The sequence below is a fragment of the Piliocolobus tephrosceles genome, chromosome 16 (assembly GCF_002776525.5).
Source record: "Piliocolobus tephrosceles isolate RC106 chromosome 16, ASM277652v3, whole genome shotgun sequence".
Taxonomy (NCBI): Eukaryota; Metazoa; Chordata; class Mammalia; order Primates; family Cercopithecidae; genus Piliocolobus; species Piliocolobus tephrosceles.
The window spans coordinates 75,958,094-75,982,596 of NC_045449.1; the positions used below are offsets into that span (position 1 = coordinate 75,958,094).

Sequence of the window (24,503 nt, forward strand, 5' to 3'; positions counted from 1 at the left end):
GACATTGTGACTGAACACCATGTCCGACAATAGTCGTTCATGTCATTCATTTAGATGCTACTAAATTGTTAACTATTTCAGTATCATTTCATTATTATGATTATTATTATTTTGCAGAGGTGAGGTCTTGCTATGTTGCCCAGGCTGGTCTTGAACTCCTGGGCTCAAGTGATCCACCCACCTTAGCCTCCCAAAGTGCTGGGTTTACAGGCTGAGCCACTGTGCCTGGCAACATTATTACTTTAAACTCTAATCGTGACTGTGTAGTGTGCACACTCTGTTACCCACAATGCGCGGAACATGTTTAAAAAAGAGGAGGAAACTTCCTCTCCATTTCTAGAATGGAGCTCGCAGACTGCGTGTCTGGGGAGCGACTCCTGAGCTGCACTCCATCCTAGTGTCAGTGCACTGGAGGGCCCAGTGTCGCAGCTTAACCAGAAACCTGGCCCTTAGGTGGTACCCCTTACTTCACCGATGCAGTTTCCAAGGTTTGAAGGAAAGTATTCTTACACCAAGTAAAAATATCACACAGATAATTCAGTTAAGCACGCTCAAATATTCAAAATACAAGGACAGCATCAAGATACTTCGCAGATCATTAAACAACTCAACCGCATTACCTACTTCAGTCTTTTCCTAAATCCTTCACAGGGTGAATCAAAAGCCCCATGGACTTATGCTGAAGTGTATCTTTCCTGCTTGCTTTTAATTGCAACACTGCTGCTAAGAAATACCAGCCATTGCCAGGCATGGTGGCTCCCGCCTGTAATCCCAGCTACCCAGGAGGCTGGGACAGGAGGATTGCTTGAGGCCAGGAGTTCTAGCCCAGTCTGTGCAACATAGAGAGACCCTGTCTCTACAATAAATTATAAAGAAAAAATACATACCAGCTATCCCGTCTCAGCCTAGGGAGGCAGGGGCGCAGCAGGGCCTGCATCTGGCCACCCCCCTCTACCTGTTGAGGCCCCCAGTGCTTCCACAGCTTTCCTGCCAAGAGGCCCCAGTGCTACTGAGCTGCAGGCACCAGGCTCTCAGGGACATGGCCTCACTCACGGGGCTTAGGGTTTAAGGCTCTGTTAAGACAGTCTCCTGGAGCTGGGTCACAGGGAGGCAACATGACCCCCATAGCCAGGAGATGGACAGCAGGTCTGCTGAGGGCTCTGGGCAGCTTCTCCCTCTCTGATTAAAAGAAAAAAGATCAGGAGAGAGAGGCTCTTCACCTTGGCCTTCTGAGGGGATGCTGGGAGTGTCTGCAGCCACTGAGGAGCCATTAGGAGAAAAGAGAATTCCAGAGGGGCCACCTGAGGCCCGTTTACCTGGGACTGCGGGCTCCAATAAGCTCCTGTGCCTCAGTCAGCGAGTCCTGCCACAGGGCCGTGCACGCTGCCTGCTGAGACCATTTTGGGTGCTCGGGATACGGACCCCGCAGTTACCTCCTTATTTTAGTAAAGGGTGTCATTTTCCACAGTTATCATGAGGAGATAAAGGCTGGGAAGCTCTGGTTCACATCACTTTCATATCCTGTCCTGTGATTTGTAGCTAAAAGCATCTTACCTGATCCATACCAGGCTGGCCTTCCCTCCCAGGCCACCCACACTCTCAACCTCAGTGGACGTGTGCTGCTGTGTCAGCAACACTCCTTCCTGCAGCACGGCCTCTGCCCCAGGTGACTCCTCTGGTCTCACGGAGAGCTTGGTGGCCCTCTTCACTCTCTGCCAGATCTGCTTCCTGAGGTGCCAACCCGCTATTTTACAACCCGCTTTCTCAAACCTCCTACACCGCTCCTTCCTTCTTCAGAGCCTGTGGCCAGCGTCAGGCTCTCAGCCTGGATGCTGAGCATGTAAGAGGAAATGAAAGGAATCTGCCAAAACCTTTTCCCACCACCAGACCAGCTGCTGGGGCCAGGGACAGCCTCCCTGGGGCCTGTGCACTCCTGCATGATGGAGGCTGCCCTGGCCACTGCTTCAGACCCTTTGCAAGGGTGTATGTCCAGCAAGCAGCTCAGAAGTCGGAGCGAGCATCTCCCTCAGGTCCAGGGCAGGTGCTTGTGGCGCTCTGGGACTCGGAGGGCAGGTGCTTGTGGCCGCTCTAGGACTTGGTCCCTAGGCCTGGGTTCCTCAGCTGAGACGCACGTCCATCGCACCTGCAGCCACTGCCTGCCCGGCTGCCTGCTATGTGGACAGAGCCCTTGGTCTCTGACCCAGGAGCCTCCTGTCTCCTGCCAGACTTGCTTGTCAGCTTGCAGACTGGGTAAGTGCACAGCGCTAGCTACCATCAACCTCCTGGCTTCGGTGCCCACCTCTGCCTCTGTCCTATTAAGGGCCAGCCCTGCACATGGGCACTGAGCCCCTTCCCCTGCCTCCTCCAGGACTTCTCTCCCAAGTCATCCCATTTCCCACTGCCTATCAGCAGGCTTTACATGACAGCTTGTGAGCCTCCCCTCTTGACTCCACATTTTCACAAATATGGCCTCGTTTCACTGCTGCTTTTCAGAGCAAAGTTTCTTGGATATGTTGTCCATCCCATCCTCTCCTCAAGCCAGCAAGGATTGAATGACAATTCTACTACTCCCCCAAGACTACACTTAAGACCACCAGTGACATTCACCTTGCAAAAAGGCCAGGGCTGCTTCTCTGTCCTGACCTAACTGGACCTACCTGCAGCGTTCCACTGCACAGTTTAACCACTCCTTCCCTCGTTATAACTTTTTTTTTTTTTTTTTTTTTGTAGAGACAGGGTCTTGCTCTCTCACTCAGGCTGGAGTGCAGTGTGTAATCACAGCTCACTGCAGCCTCGAACTCCTGGGCTCAAGTGATCCTCCTGCCTCAGCCTCCCAAAGTGCTGGGATTACAGGCATGAGCCACTGCGCCTGGCCCTTTTTTTTTTCTTCAGATGATGTCTCACTATATTGCCCAGGCTGGTCTGGAACCTCTGGGTTCAAGTGATCTTCCCACTTTAGCCTCCCCAAATGCTGCAATTACAGGTGTGGGCTACCGCGCCCGGCCTGTAGCAATTTTCATGTCAGGCAAAATAGGTTTTTTGGTGAAATACAACATGAGGGGTTATAAGGGATGTTACATACTGGTAAAGGGAAGAAAAGATCAAGAAGGCAAAAACCCTAAACATATATGCACCTAACAATGGACTTCAAAACACATAAAGCAACAATTGACAAAAACAGATAAATTGAGAATTGTAGTTTAAGGACTAATATTTTCCTCTCAGAAAAATTAACATCACAGTAATTTAATTATCTGACCAGAATGTAAAAATATTAGAAATCAGTAACAGACAAAAAAATAAAATTCCACAAATCTAGAAACTTAAGGAAAAATTCCATTTAAGTTAAAGCAAAATGAGTTGAATTTAAGTCCTGCTAGGGAAGGACGAGGGAACCATGGGGATGCCAAGATTTAGGAGACACGGTAAAAGCAAAGCAGCGCTTGGGGGAATATGCATTTCTTCGACTGCACTGATCAGAAAACAAGACAGATTTCAGACTTGAAGAAGGCATCACGAAGCTAGCACTCCTCCACTATCCTTGTAAACCATCCAAAAGCAAAAAAAAAAAAAAAAAAAAAAAAAAAAAAAAAAATACTAACAATGAAAAGCAAAAATGCAAACTTCATTTTCATTAAAACTAAGAGCTAGAAAAGGTGATGGTGGAGGGGCGGCTACCAAAGGCTGCAGGAATTTGGCAAGGGCTGTGTCAAAGACATACAGATGCCTCATTAAAGACCCCAGAAAGAGCAGGGAGAGGGCACTTCTCAAAGGCGAGGGCAGGCCGGGCGCCGTGGCTCAAGCCTGTAATCCCAGCACTTTGGGAGGCCGAAACGGGCGGATCACGAGGTCAGGAGATCAAGACCATCCTGGTTAACACGGTGAAACGTCGTCTCTACTAAAAATACAAAAAACTAGCTGGGCGAGGTGGCGAGCGCCTGTAGTCCCAGCTACTCGGGAGGCTGAGGCAGGAGAATGGCATGAACCCGGGAGGCGGAGCTTGCAGTGATTCGAGATCCGGCCACTGCACTCCAGCCCGGGCGACAGAGCGAGACTCCATCTCAAAAAAAAAAAAAAAAAGGCGAGGGCATGCCCTGAGGGTAGGACTTAATTCTTTGTTTCAGGAGTAGGAACATGGGCTGGCAGCAAGTACTTCCCTGACCTTGTTCTATTCCTGGAAGAGAGGAGGGAGAGTGAACCAGGAACAGAACAGGCCGTATCTGCAAAGTGCAGTATATGTGGGGAAAGGGAAGCGAGAAGCTATATCAGCTGTTAAAAGCCTGACAGGTGCAGACTTGTACTTAAAGCTAAAATCAACAACAAAACTCTGATAGATTGGAAAATGGCTCTGGCTTCATTTTCCATACAAACTTTTTCAAATAGCTAGTTGAGTAAAAATTTACCTGTTTTAAAGATGAGGCCAGGCACAGTGGCTCATGCCCGTAATATCAGCACTTTGAGAGGGTAACGTGAGACGATCGCTTGAGCCCAGGAGTTCGAGACCAGCCTGGGCAACATAGCGAGACCTTGTCTCTACAAAAAACTAAAACAATCTTAGCTGAGCGTGGTGGTGTGTGCCTGTGGTCCCAGCTACTTGGGAGGCTGAGGTGGGAGAATCGCTGGAGTCCAAGAGGTCGAGGCTGCAGTGAGCCGAGATTGCGGCACTGCACTCCAGCCTGGGTGACAGAATGAGACACTGTCTCTAAAAAGAAAAATAAAAAACAATGAGCGGGGAGCCAAGAAACAAAAGTGCTCCAAGAGGAAAGGAGAAAGGAAACAAGTAAACTAATGAACACGAACAGTCTCCAGAAGAACTTTCCATTGAGCTGATGAAAATTTGGACATGTTTTGTTGTAAATTAAAAATGCAAGGAGGCAGTGCCCCTAAGAATCCTGAGCACAAAGGAGAGCCATGGAGTGCAGGTAGGAGGGTCAGGAAGACAGAGCGGGACGCACCGCAGTCGTGATGCCAGAACTGAAGCACACAGGGAACAGAAGCCAGCCACACAACCCCATTCCTTCCTAAGGCAGAAGGGAAGCTACATCAATCCCAAGAACACTTACAATAGCGTTTGTGGGGAGGGGCTGGTGGAACCAGACTCAGACAAGCCAGGCCTAAAAATTATACAAAAATAGGCTGGGCATGGTGACTCACACCTGCAATTTCAGCACTTTGGGAGGCTGAGGCAGGATGATCGCTTGAGTCCAGGAATTTGAGATCAGCCTGGGCAACAGAGGGAGACACCATCTCTTTTTTTTTTTTTTTTTTTTTGAGACGGAGTCTTGCTCTGTCGCCCAGGCTGGAGTGCAGTGGCCGGATCTCAGCTCACTGCAAGCTCCGCCTCCCGGGTTCACGCCATTCTCCTGCCTCAGCCTAACGAGTAGCTGGGACTACAGGCGCCCGTCACCTCACCTGGCTAATTTTTTGTATTTTTAGTAGAGACGGGGTTTCACCGTGTTAGCCAGGATGGTCTCGATCTCCTGACCTCGTGATCTGCCCGTCTCGGCCTGACACCATCTCTACTAAATTTTTTTTTTTTTTTTTGAGGCAGTCTCATTCCCTCACCCAGACTGGAAAGAGGTGGTACAATCTCAGCTCCCTGCAACCTCCACCTCCCAGGTTCAAGCGATTCTCATGCCTCAGCTCCCCCAGGTAGCTGGGATTACAGGCATGCACCACCAGGCCCAGCGAATTTTTGTATTTTTAGTAGAGGCAGGGTTTCACCATGTTGGCCAGGCTGGTCTTGAACTCCTGACCTCAACTGATCCATCTGCCTCAGCCTCCCAAAGTGCTGGGATTACAGGCGCAAGCCGCTGCCTCCAGCCCTCTCTCTACTAAATTTAAAAAGAAAAAAAAGAAAAAACAAATACATGCAAATAACCAAGAAAATTCTGAGAGAGAAGGGTAAAGAGGAGATCCTAGATCAGCCAGACAGGTAAAAGGACCAGGAAGTGACATTGATTCCGACCCGATGGAACTGCCTGTGAACAGACTGAGAGCGGCTGAATGAACCGTCTGGATACAGCCCCAAACGCACATGGAACATTTATCATCATAACAAAGGCGGGAGTCCAAATATGCAGGAAGCATGAGCAATGGAAAACTGGGAGCCACTGCCATTGGGGGTTAATAAGAAGGGGTTCTGGCCGGGCGCGGTGGCTCACTCCTGTAATCCCAGCACTCTGGGAGGCCGAGGCGGGCGGATCACAAGGTCAGGAGTTTGAGACCAGCCAGGCCAACATGGTGAAACCCCATCTCTACTAAAAATACAAAATTAGCCTGGAGTGGTGGCGGGTGCCTGTAGCTCCAGCTACTCGGGAGGCTGAGGCAGGAGAATCACTTGAACCCGGGAGGCGGAGGTTGCAGTGAGCCGAGATCGTACCATTGCACTCCAGCCTGGGCAACAAGAGCAAAACTCTGTCTCAAAGGAAAAAAAAACAAACAAACCAGAAAAGATAAAAAACAAGGACATTAAATTACATAAAAATAGAAAATATGAACATAAAAAAACACCACACGAAACATTTAAAAACATGAAGAACTGGGAGAAAATATTTGCACTGCTGTCACCGAAAAGGCTGAATTTCTCTCACATATAACGAGCTGCTACAAATCAGTAAGACAGACGACAATCTAATATACAAAGGGGCAGAGAACTGAAGAACAGGAAAAGGAAGTAACTCCTAAACACACACGAAGAGGCACGACCTCCTAACAGAGGCGCTGATTCCAATCCTGCCTGCCACCAGCAAAAGCTCCGTGAGGCTCCGTGACTCTCAGACGCTGCTGCTGGGAGCAGCCTCCGGGTGGGCAGTGGAGGCTGAGGCGATGGTGTCCCCCACACGTGGTGTGCAGGCAGCCTCGACTAAGCAAGCCGGGGCACTTACACGTGTATTTTCACACACTGCAGCCTGTAAGGTTTCTATTCTAACAGTATCTGTGATGGCAAAGGACTGGAAATAGCCTACAATGCGCATGAAGGAGAGAATGCTTAAATGAATGCGGCACATCCTCATGATGGAAGACAGAAGCTGCAAGGTAAGAAGGGGACGCCCTCCACACAGGCACACAGGACGGACGCATGCTCCCGCCCCAGCACATCGCATGTCCCACCACTCTAGCTGCTTTGAAGCAGCATCTGTCTCTCTCCACCCTTCTCGCTACATCATGGACCCATGCAGTCCCCACAAGGTGCACCCTTCAAATAGACCTTCCTGAAAACTTCCTGAGACCACTCGCAGGAGCTGGCACTGTGACCTGCTGAGTTTACCAGGCCTATGACTTGGGTGCACAGCAGAGTCTCAGGGCGACGATGTCTGTGCAGCAAAGCAGGATGAGGACAAGGATGCGGCGTGACACTTGTCTGGCCCCCGAGGCTGAGCATCACTGGGGTTGGCCTGGCTCTTCCCCGGGAGCCAGGCTGTCTAAAGTGTAGCAGTGCCTGCGCGTCTCACCTAGGTTCCATTCTACGTCAGCATGCACCCGGGCGGCAGTGCCGCGCTACGAGGCGGCGTGGTTTCTGCCCTTCAGGGCTTTGCACCATAACCCGGGAAACACTCAGGTGCCAAATGAGAGGTAAGGAGACTCCATGCATTACTCAACCAAAGTGCAGGGATTTCAGGGTGTGGGAGGCATGCAGGGTGCTGACTCTGCACATGCCCCTCGGAGAGGGTGGCCCCCACCAGCTGCCACCTGTGGACAGCTCCTGGGGAGGACAGTCTCCTACCTGGAGTTGAGTCACCCTGGGAGGTGAGGCCAGAAGGGCTGGATCCCAGGTCTAGCAACCTCCAAGTGTCCTGGAGGGCGCCACTGGCAAGAGAGGAGGAGCTGTGGGATTGGCGGCCATGCTCCTCAGGACGCTTGGGAGCCTGGGGTGGCTTTGGGGACCTGTCTTCTTTCTGCTGAGGTGATTTACCGGTCACCATGTGGATGCTGTGTTGTGTCTAGAAAAGACATCATCGTCTTGAAAGCCACCCTCTCCAACCCAGAGGAAGCCACAGGACTCCCCCCACCCACTCCCCGGGGAGCAGTAAGGAGACGGTGGGCCTGGCTCAAAGGCCCAGGCAGATGCTCCCAGGACCACCCAGGAGAGGCAGCTGCAGACAGGGGTGCATCTGGGGAGTGAGTCTCAGCGCTGGGAACACTGAGTGTGAGCAGGGCCTGAATCTCAGTGCTCAGCTCAACAAACGACAAAACACGTCTAGGGCAGAGGCTGTCCCATTTCGACGGGGAATGAGCTGAAATGCAGGGCAGATACCCTGAGGGGCACAGCAAGGAAGGGCCAGCGTGGGCCCCATGTGCTTTAGGGGTCCTGGGGCCCTCCCAACACCCTTACCGCCCTTGTGGGACCACCCGGCAAACGCTCTGCAGCTCACCCTGCCACTGCAAGCAGCCCCTGGCGATGGCACAAAGGCAGGTGCAGAGCGAAGGCCCTGCCGAGAGGCCCAGAGGGCCCAGACCCCAGCTTCCCTGCCGGCCACACCCCACGCAGCCGCACCGGCACGGGCACCACCACTCTCACCTTCAGGCCTCGCAGGGCATCAAATCTGCTGCCCACCTGTGCTGGGCGGGGCCGGTGCTTTCCCAAATGTCCAGAAGGACACTCATCCTCGCCACTCTTGGCGTCCTGCCGTGGGGATGTAAACGAGAGGACTCTGGTATCCATATCCACTGGTGGTGTGCGTCCGTGAGTCTTCCCACAGACTGGGAAGGAATGCCTTCCCACATTTCTGGTATTAAAGACTCACATCTTTAATACAGGTGTGAGCCACTGGGCCCAAACATTGGCCACATTTTTTTTTTTTTTTTTTTTTTGAGACGGAGTCTCGCTCTGTCGCCCAGGCTGGAGTGCAGTGGCTGGATCTCAGCTCACTGCAACCTCCACCTCCCGGGTTCACGCCATTCTCCTGCCTCAGCCTCCCGAGTAGCTGGGACCACAGGCGCCGGCCACCTCGCCCGGCTAATTTTTTGTATTTTTAGTAGAGACGGGGTTTCACCGTGTTAGCCAGGATGGTCTCGATCTCCTGACCTCGTGATCCACCCATCTCGGCCTCCCAAAGTGCTGGGATTACAGGCTTGAGCCACCGCGCCCGGCCTGGCCACATTTTTTTTAAAAGAAAAATAAATTTAGGCCGGGTGTGTTAGCTCATGCCTGTAATCCCAGCACTTTGGAAGGCTGAGATAGGTGGATTACTTGAGGTCAGGAGTTCGAGACCAGCTTGGTCAATACGGTAAAACCTCGTCTCTACAAAAATACAAAAATTAACTGTGTGTGGTGGTGTGTGCCTGTAATCCCAGCTGCTCAGAAAGCTGAGGCAGGAGAATCGCTTGAACCCGGGAGGCAGAGGTTGCAGTGAGTCAAGACCATACCACTACACTCTAGCCTAGGTGACAAAGTGAGACTCCATCTCATAATGAATAAATAAATAAAATAAATACAGGCCAGGCCTGGTAGCTCACGCCTGTAATCCCAGCATTTGGGAGGCAGAGGTGGGCAAATTGCTTCAGTCCAGGAGTTCGAGACCAGCCTGAGTGACACAGTGAAACCCTGTCTCTATTAAAAAAAAAAAATTAGCCAGGCGTGGTGGTGCATGCCTGTAGTCCCAGCTACTCAGGAGGCTGAGGTGGAAAGATCACTTGAGCCTGGGATATGGAAATTGCAATGAGCCGAGATTGTGCCACTGCACACCAGCCTGGGCGACAGAGCAAGACCCTGTCTCAAATATAAATAAATAAATTTTAAAAAGAAATAAAAAAGGAAACAAAAAGGGGTCTTGGCTCCATAGAGTTTTCTTTTCTCAGTTTTAAGAGTTATTTCTTACGCCTGTCATCCCAGCACTTTGGGAGGCTGAGGCAGGAGGATCACTTGAGTTCAGGAATTCTAGGCCAGCCTAGGCAACATGGCGAAAACCTATCTCTACAAAAAATACAAAAATTAAGGCCGGGCATGGTGATGGGTGCCTGTAATCCCAGCTACTTGGGAGGCTGAGGCAGGAGAATTGCTTGAACCTGGGAGGCGAGGTTGCAGTAAGCCCAAACTGTGCCACTACACTCCAGCCTTGGGTGACAGAGCGAGACTCCATCTCAAAGGAAAAAAAAAAGGAATAAGAAAGGATAGCCAAGAAAATTTTGTAAAGGAACAGAAAGAAATAAGGTCAAGCTTGCTCTAAGAGATATTAAAGTATGTCACAAAGTCACAGTATTTAAAGCAGTATAGTACCATTTCAGGAACAGACAACTCATTGGAACTGGGTAGAAAACCCCAAAATCAATGCAGAAGCTGAATTTCTCAAGGCTGCAGCATCAGACAGATCCATAGTCTACAAAACACTGACGGATTTTTCTTTTTCTTTTTCTTTTTTTTTGAGACGGAGTCTCGCTCTGTCGCCCAGGCTGGAGTGCAGTGGCCGGATCTCAGCTCACTGCAAGCTCTGCCTCCCGGGTTCAAGTGATTCTCCTGCCTCAGCCTCCCGAGTACCTGGGACTACAGGCGCCTGCCACCTTGCCCGGCTAGTTTTTTGTATTTTTTAGTAGAGACGGGGTTTCACCGTGTTAGTCAGGATGGTCTCGATCTCCTGACCTCGCGATCCGCCCGTCTCGGCCTCCCAAAGTGCTGGGATTACAGGCTTGAGCCACTGCGCCCGGCCTGATTTTTCAAAAAGACACAGAAAGGCAGAGGGAGTGTTCTGGGTTAAAGGATAAAAACATAAGAGCCAGATGCAGCAGGAATTCTGGACTCTGAGGTTACGAAAAATCAGCAAGGAACACACATAAATCACCCACAGAAGAAGAAATACAAATGGCCAATAAATAGATTAAAAGCATTTAATGCCACTAAGGATATAAGAAATGTCTTTCTTTGTTTTTTTTTTGGTTGAGACGGGGTCTCACTGTGTTGCTTGAGCTAGTCTTGAACTCCTGGGCTCAAGTAGTCCTCTCACCTCAGCCTTCTGAGTCTGGGGTTACGAGGTGTGCACCACCACACATGGGTAATTTATGTTTATTTTTATTTTTCTGTAGAGACAGTCTTGCTGTTTTGTTTTGTTTTTTTTTTTTTTTTGAGACAGAGTCTTGCCCTGTCATCCAGCCTGGAGAGCAGTGGTGCGATCTTGGCTCACTGCAGCCTCTGGGTTCAAGCAATTCTCCTGCCTCAGCCTCCCGAGTAGCTGGGATTACAGGCGCCCACCACCACGTCCGGCTAATTTTTGTATTTTTAGTAGAAACGGGGTTTCACCATGTTGGTCAGGCTGGTCTCAAACTCTTGACCTCATGATCCACCCACCTCAGCCTCCCAAAGTGCTGGGATTATAGGCGTGACCACCCCACCCAGCCATCTTGCTATCTTTTAAAAGATACGAGTTGTGGCTGGGTGCACTGACTCATGCCCATAATCCCAGTACTTTGAGAGGCTGTGGTGGGCAGATTGCTTGAGCCCAGGAGTTCAAGACCAGCTTAGGCAACATGGCAAAACTCCATTTCTACAAAAAAAGAGAAAAAAATTAGCCATTTGGGACGGTGGCGCACACCTGTGGTCCCAGCTGCTTGGGAGGCCGAGGTGGGAGGATCGTTTGAGCCCAGGAAGTCGAGTCTGCAGTGAGCTGTGATGGCACCACAGCTCTCTAGCCTGGGTGAAAGAGCCACATCCTGTCTCAAAAAAAAAAATAGAAGTTTTTGGGTTTTTTTTTCACTTATCATACTGGTAAAGATTTAAAAAATAGTACCCAGATATGTAAAGTTATAGTAAAACATATACATGATACAATTTATAATTTAAAAATAAAAAAACCGGGGGCTGGGCACGGTGGCTCACACCTGTAATCCCAGCACTTTGGGAGGCAGAGGCAGGTAGATCACCTGAGGTCAGGGGTTTGAAACCAGCCTGGCCAACATGGTGAAACCCCATCTCTACTAAAAATACAAAAAACTAGCCGGGTGAGGTGGCGGCGCCTGTAATCCCAGCTACTCGGGAGGCTGAGGCAGGAGAACTGCTGGAACCCGGGACGGGGGAGGTTGCAGTGAGCCGAGATTGCACCATTGCACTCCAGCCTGGGCAACAGCAAGACTCCGACTCAAAAAACAAACAAACAAACAACCCCCCCAAAACAAAACCCAGCAGAAAACACACTGAGATGTAACTGGTAACTGTGTCTGGATGCTGGAAATTGGAGGCTTTTTATATTGTGTTTACCGTAATTTGAAGTTTCCGTAATGAAAACGCAACACAATTTGGGAAATGTTTTTTCAAATGCATGTCTTAGATGAAGGGGTGTTACCTTAGCTATAAAATGGGGCTGCACCTGTCCCAAAGGTGGGCTGCGATCCAAAGGCCTCCTGGGCTCCTCGCCTGGCTTCTGGGCCTCGGGGGCAGGAGGGAAGGCGTGGTGCGGCGGCCGCCCTGGGAATGGGATGGGGACAGGGCTTGTTGTCTATACGTCACTTCTGGATTCCTCCTGTGCTGAGTGCACTCAGAAAGAACAGCCTGTTCCTTTTCGAAACCAAAGTCACTTCCATTTCATAGAGAACTTAGGGAGGGGCAGACAACAGTGAACTGTGACACACAGCATTTCGGCAGAGCTCTTGCACACACAATGCCACGGCCCTGCCACACACAGCCCTTGCTGTCCTCACAGCGGGGGCAGCAAGCACATTTGCTAACAGAAGCACAGAGACAGCCTTTCTTTGGCAGGCACAAAGAAGAAGCAAAAGCTTGCCAGGTGCAGTGGCTCACGTCTGTAATCCCAGCATTTTGGGAGGCTGAGGTGGGTGGATCACCTGAGGTCAGGAGTTTGAGATCAGCCTGGCCAACATGGTGAAACCCTGTCTCTACTAAAAATACAAAAATTAGCTGGGTGTGGTGGTGGGCACCTGTAATCCCAGCTACTCAGGAGGCTGAGGCAGGAGAATCACTTGAACCTGGGAGGCAGAGGTTGCAGTGAGCCGAGATTGCACCATTGCACTCCAACCTGGGTGACTCCATCTCAAAAAGCAAGCAAGCAAACAAACAAACAAAAAGAAGTAAAAGCTTAAGTATAACAACTTAAAAATGATGGTTCTACTCAAAGCTTCGGCATGCTAGAAATGACCCCACATCAAACGAGATCCTTTCATCAATTCCATTCGTGTTATGTAGAGATCTGCTCCTTCTCTAAGCAGACACATCAGAAGACCTAATTACTGAAATAACATTTCCCAGAATAACAAATCAGTTTCGTTAAACTCACTGAGGATTCCAACAAGGTTTTTGGAGGGTGTTTATAACTGTTGACATTTCACATATTGGAAATTGAAACAGACTTTTTTTTTTTTTTTTTTTTTGAGACGGAGTTTTGCTCTTGTTCCCCAGATTGGAGTGCTGTGGCACGATCTCAACGCCCCCACAACCTCTGCCTCTGGGGTTCAAGTGATTCTCCTGTCTCGGCCTCCCGAGTAGGCGGGATGACAGGCATGTGCCACCACGCCTGGCTAATTTTGTATTTTTAGTAGAGATGGGGTTTTTCCATGTTGGCCAGGCTGGTCTCAAACTCCTGACCTCAGGTGATCCGCCTGCCTTGGCCTCCCAGAGTGCTGGGATGACAGGTGTGAACCATGTGCCCGGCCAGAACAGAAAATTTTTAAAGCTTTTTAATCAATTTACTTGAAGTTGGCCACGATGAACATATTGCTCATGATCAACATCTGAGGAGCATCACAGGCTTAGCTCTGCCCTGTGGACATCCCGAGATGGGCCCTAAAGTAAAGCATCAGTTTCTTCCAGACAATAAAAGAACCCAGAGAAGATAACACTTGGAAATGAACATGTTTCCCTTGGTTTATAAACACCTGAATTTAAAAGCCATGAAGTTAGAAGATGCACGTGTGGGCAAAAAGCTCCTGAAGACAGTCAACACCATTGGTCACCAGGAGAATGTAAAATTAAACCCACTATGGGATCCTGCCTCACATCCACTAGGATGGCTAGGATCCACAGGATAGAAAACAGCCGGGCGCGGTGGCTCACCTGCAACCCCAGCACATTGGGGGGCCCAGGTGCAGGTGCTGGTACTGGCCTGGGCAACACGATGAGACTCCACCTCTATTTTTAAAAGAAATTGTTTTTAAATAAAAAATAAAGTTTTAAAAAATATGCAATAAAAGTATTCTTAATAAAAACCCGGACAGAAAATAGCAAGTGCTGGTGTAGATGTGGAGAAATCAGAACCTTCCGTGCACAGCTGGTGGGCATGGGAGGCAGTATGGTGGCTCCTTACTGGGTTAGACACAGAATGATCACACGACCCAGCAAGGCCACTTCTAGGGAGGCACCCAAGAGAACTGAGCGTTCACAGCAGCATTATCCCCAACAGCCCAAAGGCGGAAACCATCCAAATGTCCATCGAACTGACAAACGCCTACAGCAGCCTGTCCCCCACCAAGGAGCTCTTCCCACGGAAAGGAATGAAGTGCGGATGCCCCAGCACGAGGGACTCTGAAACATGACACAGAGGGAAAGAAACCAGGCACGAAAGGACACATCCTGCAGGATCCCGCTGAAGCGAAATGTCCAGAGCAGGCAAAGGCATGGAGGCAGAAAGAGGGTGCTGGGCCGGGGACAGGAAGTGACTGCGAATGGGTGTGGGGTTTCCTCTGAGGTGATGAAGGCATTCTGGAACAAATGATCATGCTCGCACAACATTCTTAATGTGCTTAATGCACTGAACTGTATACTTTGTATACTTTATAAGCTTTCAACCCTACATTTCATGTGTATATTACCAAAGTTTAAAAAAATAAAAAAAGGGCCGGGCGCGGTGGCTCACACCTGTAATCCCGGCACTTTGGGAAGCCGAGGCAGGCGGATCACGAGGTCAGGAGATTGAGACCATCCTGGCTAACTCGGTGAAACCCCGTCTCTACTAAAAATACAAAAAATTAGCCGGGCGTAGTGGTGGGCGCCTGTAGTCCCAGCTACTTGGGAGGCTGAGGCAGGAGAATGGCGTAAACCCGGGAAGTGGAGCTTGCAGTGAGCTGAGATCGCACCACTGCTCTCCAGCCCGGGTAACAGAGCAAGACTCCGTCTCAAAAAATAAAATAAAATAAAATAAGTAAAGAAAGCTAGTTTGTGTTTTTGAGACAGGCTTTGTCACCCAGGCTGGAAAGCAGTGGTGCAATGACGGCTCACTGCAACCTCGACCTCCTGCTGGGCTCAAGCGATCTTCCCACCTCAGCCTCCCAAGTAGCTGGGACCACACCCAGCTAATTTTTTTATTCTTTAGTAGAGACAGGGTGTCACTATTCTGCCCAGGTTAGTCTCAAACTCCTAGCCTCAAGTGATCCTCCTCCCTTGGCCTCCCAAAGGGCTGGGACCACAGGCATGAGCCACTGCACCCAGCTGAAAGCCAGGTCTTGTTTTTTGTTTTCTCAATCCTTACTTGGTTGAAAGAAAGCTAGTTTATTATTATTATTTATTTATTTATTTATTTTTTGAGACGGAGTCTCACTTTGTCTCCCAGGCTGGAGTGCAGTGGCACGATCTCAGCTCACTGCAAGCTCCGCCTCCGGGTTCACGCCATTCTCCTGCCTCAGCCTCCTGAGTAGCTGGGACTACAGGCGCCCACCACCTCACCCGGCTAATTTTTTGTATTTTTAGTAGAAACGGGGTTTCACTGTGTTGGCCAGGATGGTCTCGATCTCTTGACCTCATGGTCTGCCTGCCTCAGCCTCCCAAAGTGCTGGGATTACAGGAGTGAGCCACCATGCCCGGCCGGCAAGAAAGCTAATTTTTAAAAAAGCTATAAAACGTGTTAAAATCTTAGCAAAGTTAGCTCAATTTTGATGGGCTTGTTTCCTTGGCATACTACTTTTTTGTTTGTTTGTTTTGAGACAGAGTCTTGCTCTGTCATCCAGGCTGGAGTGCAGTGGTGTGATCTTGGCTCACTGCAACCTCTGCTTCCCAGGTTCAAGCAATTCTCCTGCCTCAGCCTCTTCAGTAGCTGGGATTACAGGCACCTGCCACCATGTCCGGCTAATTTTTGTGTTTTTAGTAGACAAGGGGTTTCACCGTGCTGGTCAGGCTGGTCTTGAACTCCTGCAGGCCTCAAATGATCCGCCCGCCTCAGCCTCCCGAAGTGCTGGGATTACCAGCGTGAGCCACCACATCTGGCCTTCCTTCGTTTACTATTTACTGACTTCCCCTAAAATATAAAGGGTTATAATCTGTTCAGACAGCAAAGGTGCTGTCTTACCAGGGTAATTTTCCATACTTTTCATTGACTTACTATGTCTTGATGGTTTAAGAAAACAAAGCTTCCCACGCTTAGGAAAGAGCTAAGTTTCTCTATAACTGTTCTCTCCTATGTTTAAGCATTTTGTCACTTTCACGTGGGTAGCTAAATATTATTTCTCAGGTACCCAGGAGTCTTAATGTTCAAATCTCCTGACATCTTTTTATTTTTTTTCTTCTCAAAATTGAATTCTAAATGTCAAATAAAATAAAGCTTTTAGGAAACTTTTTTTTTGAGATGGAGTCTCACTCTGTCGCCAGGCTGGAGTACAGTGGCACAATCTCGGCTCACTGCAACCTCCCTGGTTCCAGTGATTCTCCTGCCTCAGCCTCCCAGATAGCTGGGATTACAGGCACCCGCCACCACGCCTGGCTACTTTTTGTATTTTTAGTAGAGAAGGGGCTTTCACCATGTTGGCCAGGATGGTCTTGATCTCTTGACCTCGTGATCCACATCCACCTGCCTCGGCCTCCCAAAGTGCTGGGATTACAGGCGTGAGCCACCACGCCCGGCCCCAGGAAAACCTTGATATTTAAAATGATCTATGTGATGTCCCAGAAGTTCCCCGGAAAATCACACAATTTTTTTCTTATAAAAAGAGAGGTATTTGAAATAATTAGGTACAAGGTGGGGTGTGGTGGCACGCGCCTGTGGTCCCAGCTACTTGGGAGCCTGAGGCAGAAGGATCTCGTGAGCCCAGGAGGTCGAGGTTGCAGTGAGCTGTGATCACACCACTGCCCTCCAGCCTGCATGACAGAGGTCTCTATCAAAAAAAAAAAAAAAAAAAAAAAAGAAGAAGAAGAAAGAAAAAAGTAAAAAGAAAAAAGATGTTAAGGAAATGATTAGTTTCTTTGATGTGTTAGGATTGATGAGTACCAGGGGAAGAACTGCTGAGTTGGGAGAAATGCGTGGCCTGCCCTGGGCTGTGTGTGTCAGGTAACTCGTTGGTCTGAAGCACTGAGAATTGTGCACGGTGCTGCACGGAGACGTCCTGGCTGCCCACGGCGCTTCTCTTCATCAGAGTCCTGAGGCCATTTGCCTGATGCTGTGAGCCGGCAGCAGTCCGGAGCAATTGGGCATAAACCCCGTCACTGTTGTTACGTTAACTTGGGAATCACCTCACTTGAATGTGAGCTGTGCGTCTCCAATGCCACAAGTTTGCAGCAGGGCCACCGTCACTCACTCGGGGGCTGTGTTACCAGGCAGACGGCCACTGCCTGCCCCACACTTTTTGCCCATCCACTGGATATTCTTGCTAGAGTCATGGAATAGTCAGCTGCACAATTATCTGTAAATAATTTCCTCTATAAACATCTTGCTCATCCATTTTTTAGAGATCAGATGTTCTGTTTCAGGCATCTTTGAAAACAGCGTCAACGTCTTGGATTAACTTTGTCTAGAACTCTTTTTTGGACTCTTGTTTCCAGATGTCTACAGGACAATCAAATGTTACTTCTCAGTTGCACTATTCTTGCTATGAGCAGACCTTTCACTTTTGAAAAGTGGAAGTGGTAAATTCACCATGGCAGTCTTTTGTCATCCACAGTTTATTTATTTTTTTTGAGACGAATTCTCAAAGACGATTCCTGACCCAGGCTGGAGTGCAGTGGGGCAATCTCACGTCACTGCAACCTCCGCCTCCTGGGTTCAAGCAATTCTCGTGCCTCAGCCTCCCGTGTAGCTGGGATGACAGGCGCCCGCCACCATGCCCAGCTAATTGCTGTACTTTTAGTAGAGATGGTGCTTTGCCATGTTGACCAGCAACTCCTGACCCCAGGTGATCCACCTGCCTCAGCCCCAAAGTGCTGGGATTACAGGCGTGAGCCACCGCGCCCAGCCCCATCCATGGTTTTTGTATTACTCTGATGCTCCCCAGAAAGCTTAGAGTGCTTCATCTTCAACAGGGACTATCTCAGAGCCTGGGGAAAGGACTGGGCAGGCATTATGGGCACAGGCTTCTGATGGAGGCATTTAGATGATGCTGAGACCATCCCAGGACTGAGTCTCTAGTTGAGAAGCAGATGGATTGTTGAGACCAAGAACCAAGATGGAGTGGAACAAGAATGGACCTCACAGGAGGGGAGGAACTGACCGTGGAAGATGACGGCTTTTGTTAAGAATATGGTTGATGTCTTTTTAATGTTCTACTTTCTGGATATATAAAGAACTCTTCCTCTTTCCTCTGAAGTCCATAAAAATTTTGCAGTCTCTGCTTTTGTGAATCAAAACACAACATTTGTAAGTGATATCTTTTTTTTTTGAGACAGAGTCTCGCCCTGTCGCCCAGGCTGGAGTGCAGTGGGGCAATCTCAGGTCACTGCAACCTCCGCCTCCTGGGTTCACGCCATTCTCCTGCCTCCGCCTGCCGAGTAGCTGGGACTATAGGCGCCCGCCACCAAGCCCAGCTAATTTTTTTGTATTTTTAGTAGAGACGGGGTTTCACCGTGTTAGCCAGGATGGTCTCGATCTCCTGACCTCGTGATCCACCCGCCTCGGCCTCCCAAAGTGCTGGGATTACAGGCGTGAGCCACTGCGCCTGCCCTAGAATTATTTTTTAAAGAGGCTTTTACAAGTCCAATCTGAAATTCTTTACGGAAACTCCTAAGAAAGCAAAGTTAAGAATGCAGAGACGGTGAATGCGTACTCTCGCTGTAGCTGTGGAAATCATCCAGCCATCCACAACCAGCTCCATTCTGTGAGACCAGAAACCACCTTTCCCACCCTTCTGTGCTTCATCAGCCCGATTATTGGGTTTTCATGCAGACGTGTGAGTTATGCCTCCCTCAGGCCTTGTCACGACATCCGCACATTACCCGTCTGATGTGCAGGGAAAAAACACCTTTCTTTGAGATTACTTTCTACCAAAAGCAGAGAAACTGTAGGGAACGCAGAGACTGCCTTGTCTGCTGCACTTCCGCGGGGTTATCGGTGTCCAGCCCCTCATTGTCTCGGAGCTGCTTTGCGATTCCACCACTGATAAGCGTGCGGATTCTACCCCACCCGCCTCTCCCTCCACAAGAACCAGTTCTGCCTCCATCTGAAATGCGATTCCTTTACTCCATATACAACTGTGCTTGTTTGACCTTTTCTTGGAACCGGTTACAGCCTCTGTCTGGTTTTCTCATTGTTTAATTAATAGAATACAATCCTAAACAATGCTCATTTTTCATATTTGGGAGCCACATTTTACTTCTTTCTGAAAATTATCTTTTAACACATAGTTAAATAAATATTACTGGACGCAGTTAAACATCAGAAAGGACACTGCATTATGAACCGGGATGAGCTACAGCCGTCCTGAATGTTTCTGCTCTAAGTAACACAGCACTGAAGTTATGTTTTTTTTTTTTTTGAGATGGAGTCTTGCTGTCACCCAGGCTGGAGTGCAGTGGCACAATCTCAGCTCACTGCAACCTCTGCCTCACAGGATCAAGCAATTCTTCTGCCTCAGCCTCCTGAGTAGCTGGGACTACAGGCACGCAACACCATACCTGGCTAATTTTTGCATTTTTAGTAGAGACAGGGTTTCACTGTGTTGGCCAGGTTGGTCTCGAACTCCTGACCTCAGGTGATCCGCCCGCCTCAGCCTCCCCAAGTGCTGGGATTACAGGCGTGAGCCACCATGCCCGGCCTAGCACTAAAGTTTATAAAACATGATGGTGAGAAGGAGAAATGGACAAAAACACAGGAGCAATGGAGGATTTTAACACTTTGTGGTTCTTGGCAGTTCAAATTGAGGAGCATAAATAAATTTATAAACAATATTAATAAGTATATTTAATATGGTTGTTAAATAGAATAAAAGTAGTATCCAGCACATTTGGTTTAATAAATAACCAAAGGAATTCTGAAACTTCCCCTTAAGTCACTGGTGAAATAGAAAAACAGCCCACACTAGCTGGGCGCAGTGGCTCACGCCTGTAATTCCAACACTTTGGGAGGCCGAGATTGCGCCATTGAACTCCAGCCTGGGCAACAAGAGTGAAACTCGGTCTAAAAACAAAACAAAACAAACAAACAAAAACGTTCGCAATGGCAGGCTATCTAGACAATAATTACACTGATAATAATATCCCTCAAAATCTCTGGGGCTTGGCCAAAGTGATACTCATGAAAATTCTCACCTTAAGAAATGCAATTACTAAGCAAGAAAGAATAAAAATAAATGTGAAACATTCAATCTAAGAAATCAGGAAAAGAACAATAAAATAAACCCAAGAATAGGAATGAAAAGAGATGAAATGGGAATTACTTCTGTTCAAGATACCAGAGTCATCCAGTGGTTCCAGAGTGTGGAAACCCCTGGAAGGGGGAGAGGGTGCTCTTACACACATGCCACACACACACACGTGTCAGGGAGCATGTCTGACATGCCCCATAAGCTCTCCAGAAGAGATGAGACAGAAATGGAAGAAAGCAGTGTTCGAAAAACAATGGCTGAGAATTCTAAAGAATAGAAAAACAACCAGCCAACCAACCTAAAATTTGGTCCTAAAATTTAAAAAACATACTGATTCCTGAGCAGGATTCAGGGAAACAAATCCACACTTAGACACAACAATGTCTTAACAGGAGCACTTAGCAGATTGGGAGAAAAGTCTAAAAACAGCTTCCCCAGGCCAGGGGCAGTGGCCCACTCCTGTAATCCCAGCACTTTGGGAGGCCAACGTGGGTGGACCGCTTGAGCTCAGGAGTTCGAAACCAGCCTGGCCAACATGGCAAAACCCTGTCTCTACTAAAAATACAAAAAAAAAAAAAAAAAAAAATTAGCTAGGCTGAACCTGGGAGGCGGAGGTTGCATTGAGCCATGATCGTGTCACTACACTCCAGCCTAGGCAACAGACAGCAAGACTCCGTCTCAAAAAAAAAAAAAAAAAAACAGCTTCCCCAAAGGAACTGAGATCAGACTGATGGCTGACCTCTCTGAAGACATAAGAATATTATCTTCAAAAGAAGTTGAGCCGGGCATAGTGGCATGCATCTGTAGTCCCAGCTACTTGGGAGGCTAAGTGAGCTACGATGGCACCACCATGCCAGCCTGGGTGTCAGAGTGAGACCCCATCCCTTTAAAAACAAAAAAAAAGTTGTAGAAAAATGTCAACATACAGAAAATTCTATTTCCGGCTAAAGCATCATCTTAGAAAGTCATCTGCAGATACATAGCGTGTACTCCCCACAGACTCTTGCTGAAGGAACTGACAAAGCAAAGGGCAGAGATTCCTGAATAAAAGTCCATTTCCCTTTTCTCTTTCCTAGAAAAGATGGGGCTGCCTCGTATCTGAGTCTGAGTAGAAAGCCTTGTGTCCGAGCAACTGCTCTCCAGGCTCCTGGAAGACCCCATTGCAGTAACAGGGAACTGAGGTCAAGGAGCAGACCTGGGAAGAGCTTCAACCAACTATTTCATAAGATCTGAGCAAAAGTTATTACTTTCAAATTAATATATTGTTATAAGATTTTAAATATGTATATGTCATTTAATAAATTAAATGAAAATAGATACTTTACTATTTATGCACATATGCCTAATAAATAGTATGGAGTCAGCTGCCAACTACTAGGAAACAACACAGTGAGATCCCTAATTTGTTCTTTTTCACTAGATCATTTCCAGATACATCAAAGACTCAGCAGGAAAATGACATAACGATAAGATACCGGCGGCCCCACAGTAAGCCCCCTACATACACACAAAATTAAAGTACAAATTGAAAACAGGAAATCCTTTTACCTATTTAGATTGGCCCTCCAAATAAATTTTCTTTCTCTCTTTTTTTCTGAGACAGAGTCTTGCTCTGTTGCCCAGGCTGGAGTGCAGTGGCTTGATCTTGGCTCACGGCAACCTCTACCTCCCAGGTTTAAGAGATTCTCCTGCCTCAGCCAGCCAAGTAGCTGGGATTACAGGCGTGTGCCTCCACACTTGGTTAATTTTTTTTTGTATTTTTAGTAGAGACTGGGTTTCACCATGTTGGCCAAGCTGGTCTCTTTTTTTTTTTATTTTTTTTTATTTTTTATTTTTTGAGATGGAGTCTTGCTCTGTCACCCAGGCTGGAGGGCAGTGGCGCGATCTCGGCTCACTGCAAGCTCCGCCTCCCGGGTTCATGCCATTCTCCTGCCTCAGCCTCCCGAGTATCTGGGACTACAGGCGCCCGCCACCTCGGCCGGCTAGCTTTTTGTATTTTTAGTAGAGACGGGGTTTCACCGTGTTAGCCAGGATGGTCTCGATCTCCTGACCTCGTGATCCGCCCGCCTCGGCCTCCCAAAGTGCTGGGATTACAGGCTTGAGCCACCGCGCCCGGCCATGGCCAAGCTGGTCTCAAACTCTTGACCTCAGGTGATCAGGTGGTAGCTCAGACCTGTAATCCCAGCACTTTGGGAGGCTGAGGTGGGCAGATCACTTGAGGTCAGGAGTACGAGACCAGCCTGGCCAACATGGTGAAACCCTGTTTCTACTTAAAAAAAAAAAAAAAAAAAAAAACAACTAGCTGGGTGTGGTGGCACATGCCTGTAATCCCAGCTACTCAGGAGGCTGAGGCAACAGAATCGCTGAAACCCAGCAGGTGGAGGTTGCAGTGAGCCGAGATCACACCACTGTACTCCAGCCTGGGCAACAGAGCAAGACTCTGTCTCAAAAAAAAAGTTAGGTATCATGAAGAAGTTTGCTAGAAACAACATTTTAAGGAATCCCAGCTTTCTACAGGATCAAGGAAATGCCATGTGCGGCTGATTTTTGGAAGGCGCAGAGGGAGGGTGAGCTCCAGGTACTGCCCACTCTGTGGGCGGAGGGGCCTGCAGGCAGGGTCCCACAGAACCTGCCTCCTGCTTCCGCCTGCAGGCCCCTGAGTGGGGCTGTTCTCACTCCCCGTCCTGGTCTTGGCCTGAACCCTGCAGCAGGCAGGTGAAGCTCCTTGTCTTGGAGGGGCCCCACCACGTCACCTGCTGGAGTTGGCTCCACAGTCTGAATGGGTATTGGCAGGAACCAGTGTCACCAGAGCACAGGGGATGCCCCAGCACCTCCCCCCACAGCCATGTATATGGGCACCGGCAGCACGAGACAGGCTCTATGCCCAAAAGCAGCTGAGAGCCAGTGAAGTGACGGTCAGCTTGCTCCCTGCAGGATGGGGCCCCTTCCCAGAGGTGGACAGGTGAGGACATGCACTGAGGCAGCTGCAGGTGACCCCTGGGCCACCGGTGCTGGGGCAGAATAACTGTTATGAAGTGGACTAGAGAAGCATCTAGAAACAGCCGCAGGCAAAGCAGGTCCTGCTAAGCCCCTGGCTGGACGGCTGTCACATGTTGAGTAATGATATGTTTGTCACAGCTGGCCATTCTGTGCTACTTAATGACTGCAGCCACATCATTGTGAACCAGATTAGTGATCTTAGGAAAAAAATGCAGATAGACCAGTCTTGCCTAAACCTTTGCAATCAGGACTGATGTTTTAATTTTTTTAAATGTTTTTAGAGACTGGATCTCCTGTGTTGCCCAGGCTGGAGTGCAGCGATTCTTCACAGGCAGGATCATACCCACTGCAGCCCCGACCTTCTGTGCTCAGTAATCCTCCCACCTCAGTCTCCCAAGTAGCTGGAACTTCAGGTGCACGACACCACGCCCAGCTAAGAACTCAGTGTTTAGGTGGGAAGGACGGTCTTCCCAAAAAGAAACAAATGGAGTATGTTAGGTATAATCAAAGCCAAGCCAAAAGTCCCCATTCTTCTCTTCTCACTCTACTTTCTTCTCTAAATTGCCAAGAAATTGACAAACTTCTACTGAGTCCTCCCTGTGGATGTGCGCGTGTATGCACACACGGTCTAACACACAAATGTGTGTGTGCACATGGTCTTGCAGACAAATGCATGTGCGCAGTCTCACATACAAACACATGTGCACACACACACATACAAATGCACATGCAGTCTTGCACACAAACGTGTGTGCACACACAGTCTCACATACAAATGCATGTGCACACACACACACAGTCTTGCCTCAGGGAGGGCTGGGATTACAGGTGTGAGCCACCACACCCAAACGAGGAGACATCTCTTTAGCCAGACTGGGCCTGGCGACACAGGAACTGAAGAAGGTAGAAAGTGTCTGGCACTCAGCAGGGGCTCCTCTACTGGATGGGTGGATGGATTTATGAATGGGTAGGTAGGTGGATCAATGATTGGACGGATGGGTGGATGGGTGAGTAAAAGGATGGATAGGTGGGTGGGATAAGTGGTTGGATAAATGGATGGATAT

At 48.8% G+C, this 24,503-nt stretch overlaps 1 protein-coding gene and 1 non-coding gene across 15 annotated transcripts in view; one reads left to right on the forward strand and one right to left on the reverse strand.

Moving 5' to 3' along the window:
• Nucleotides 1-24,503, reverse strand: part of CCDC57 (coiled-coil domain containing 57) — a 127,662-nt gene that overhangs the window by 17,829 nt on the left and 85,330 nt on the right. For 8 of the 14 annotated variants that reach the window (XM_026455830.2, XM_026455829.2, XM_026455832.2 and 5 more), the window contains 3 exons: nucleotides 12,273-12,394; nucleotides 8,522-8,626; nucleotides 6,462-7,943 (listed from right to left, as the gene is read on the reverse strand). In XM_026455830.2, coding sequence (XP_026311615.1) covers nucleotides 7,527-7,943; nucleotides 8,522-8,626; nucleotides 12,273-12,394 — 644 coding nt within the window. In that variant the 3' untranslated portion in view covers nucleotides 6,462-7,526. Of the gene's footprint in view, nucleotides 1-6,460; nucleotides 7,944-8,521; nucleotides 8,627-12,272; nucleotides 12,395-24,503 lie in introns of those variants that run through there. The other 6 variants (XM_026455833.2, XM_031934309.1, XM_026455838.2 and 3 more) reach the window with 4 other exon arrangements.
• LOC111527679 lies at nucleotides 18,979-19,082 on the forward strand. The gene has a single exon (XR_002726740.1). It is a non-coding gene; the product is annotated as a small nucleolar RNA U13 (small nucleolar RNA).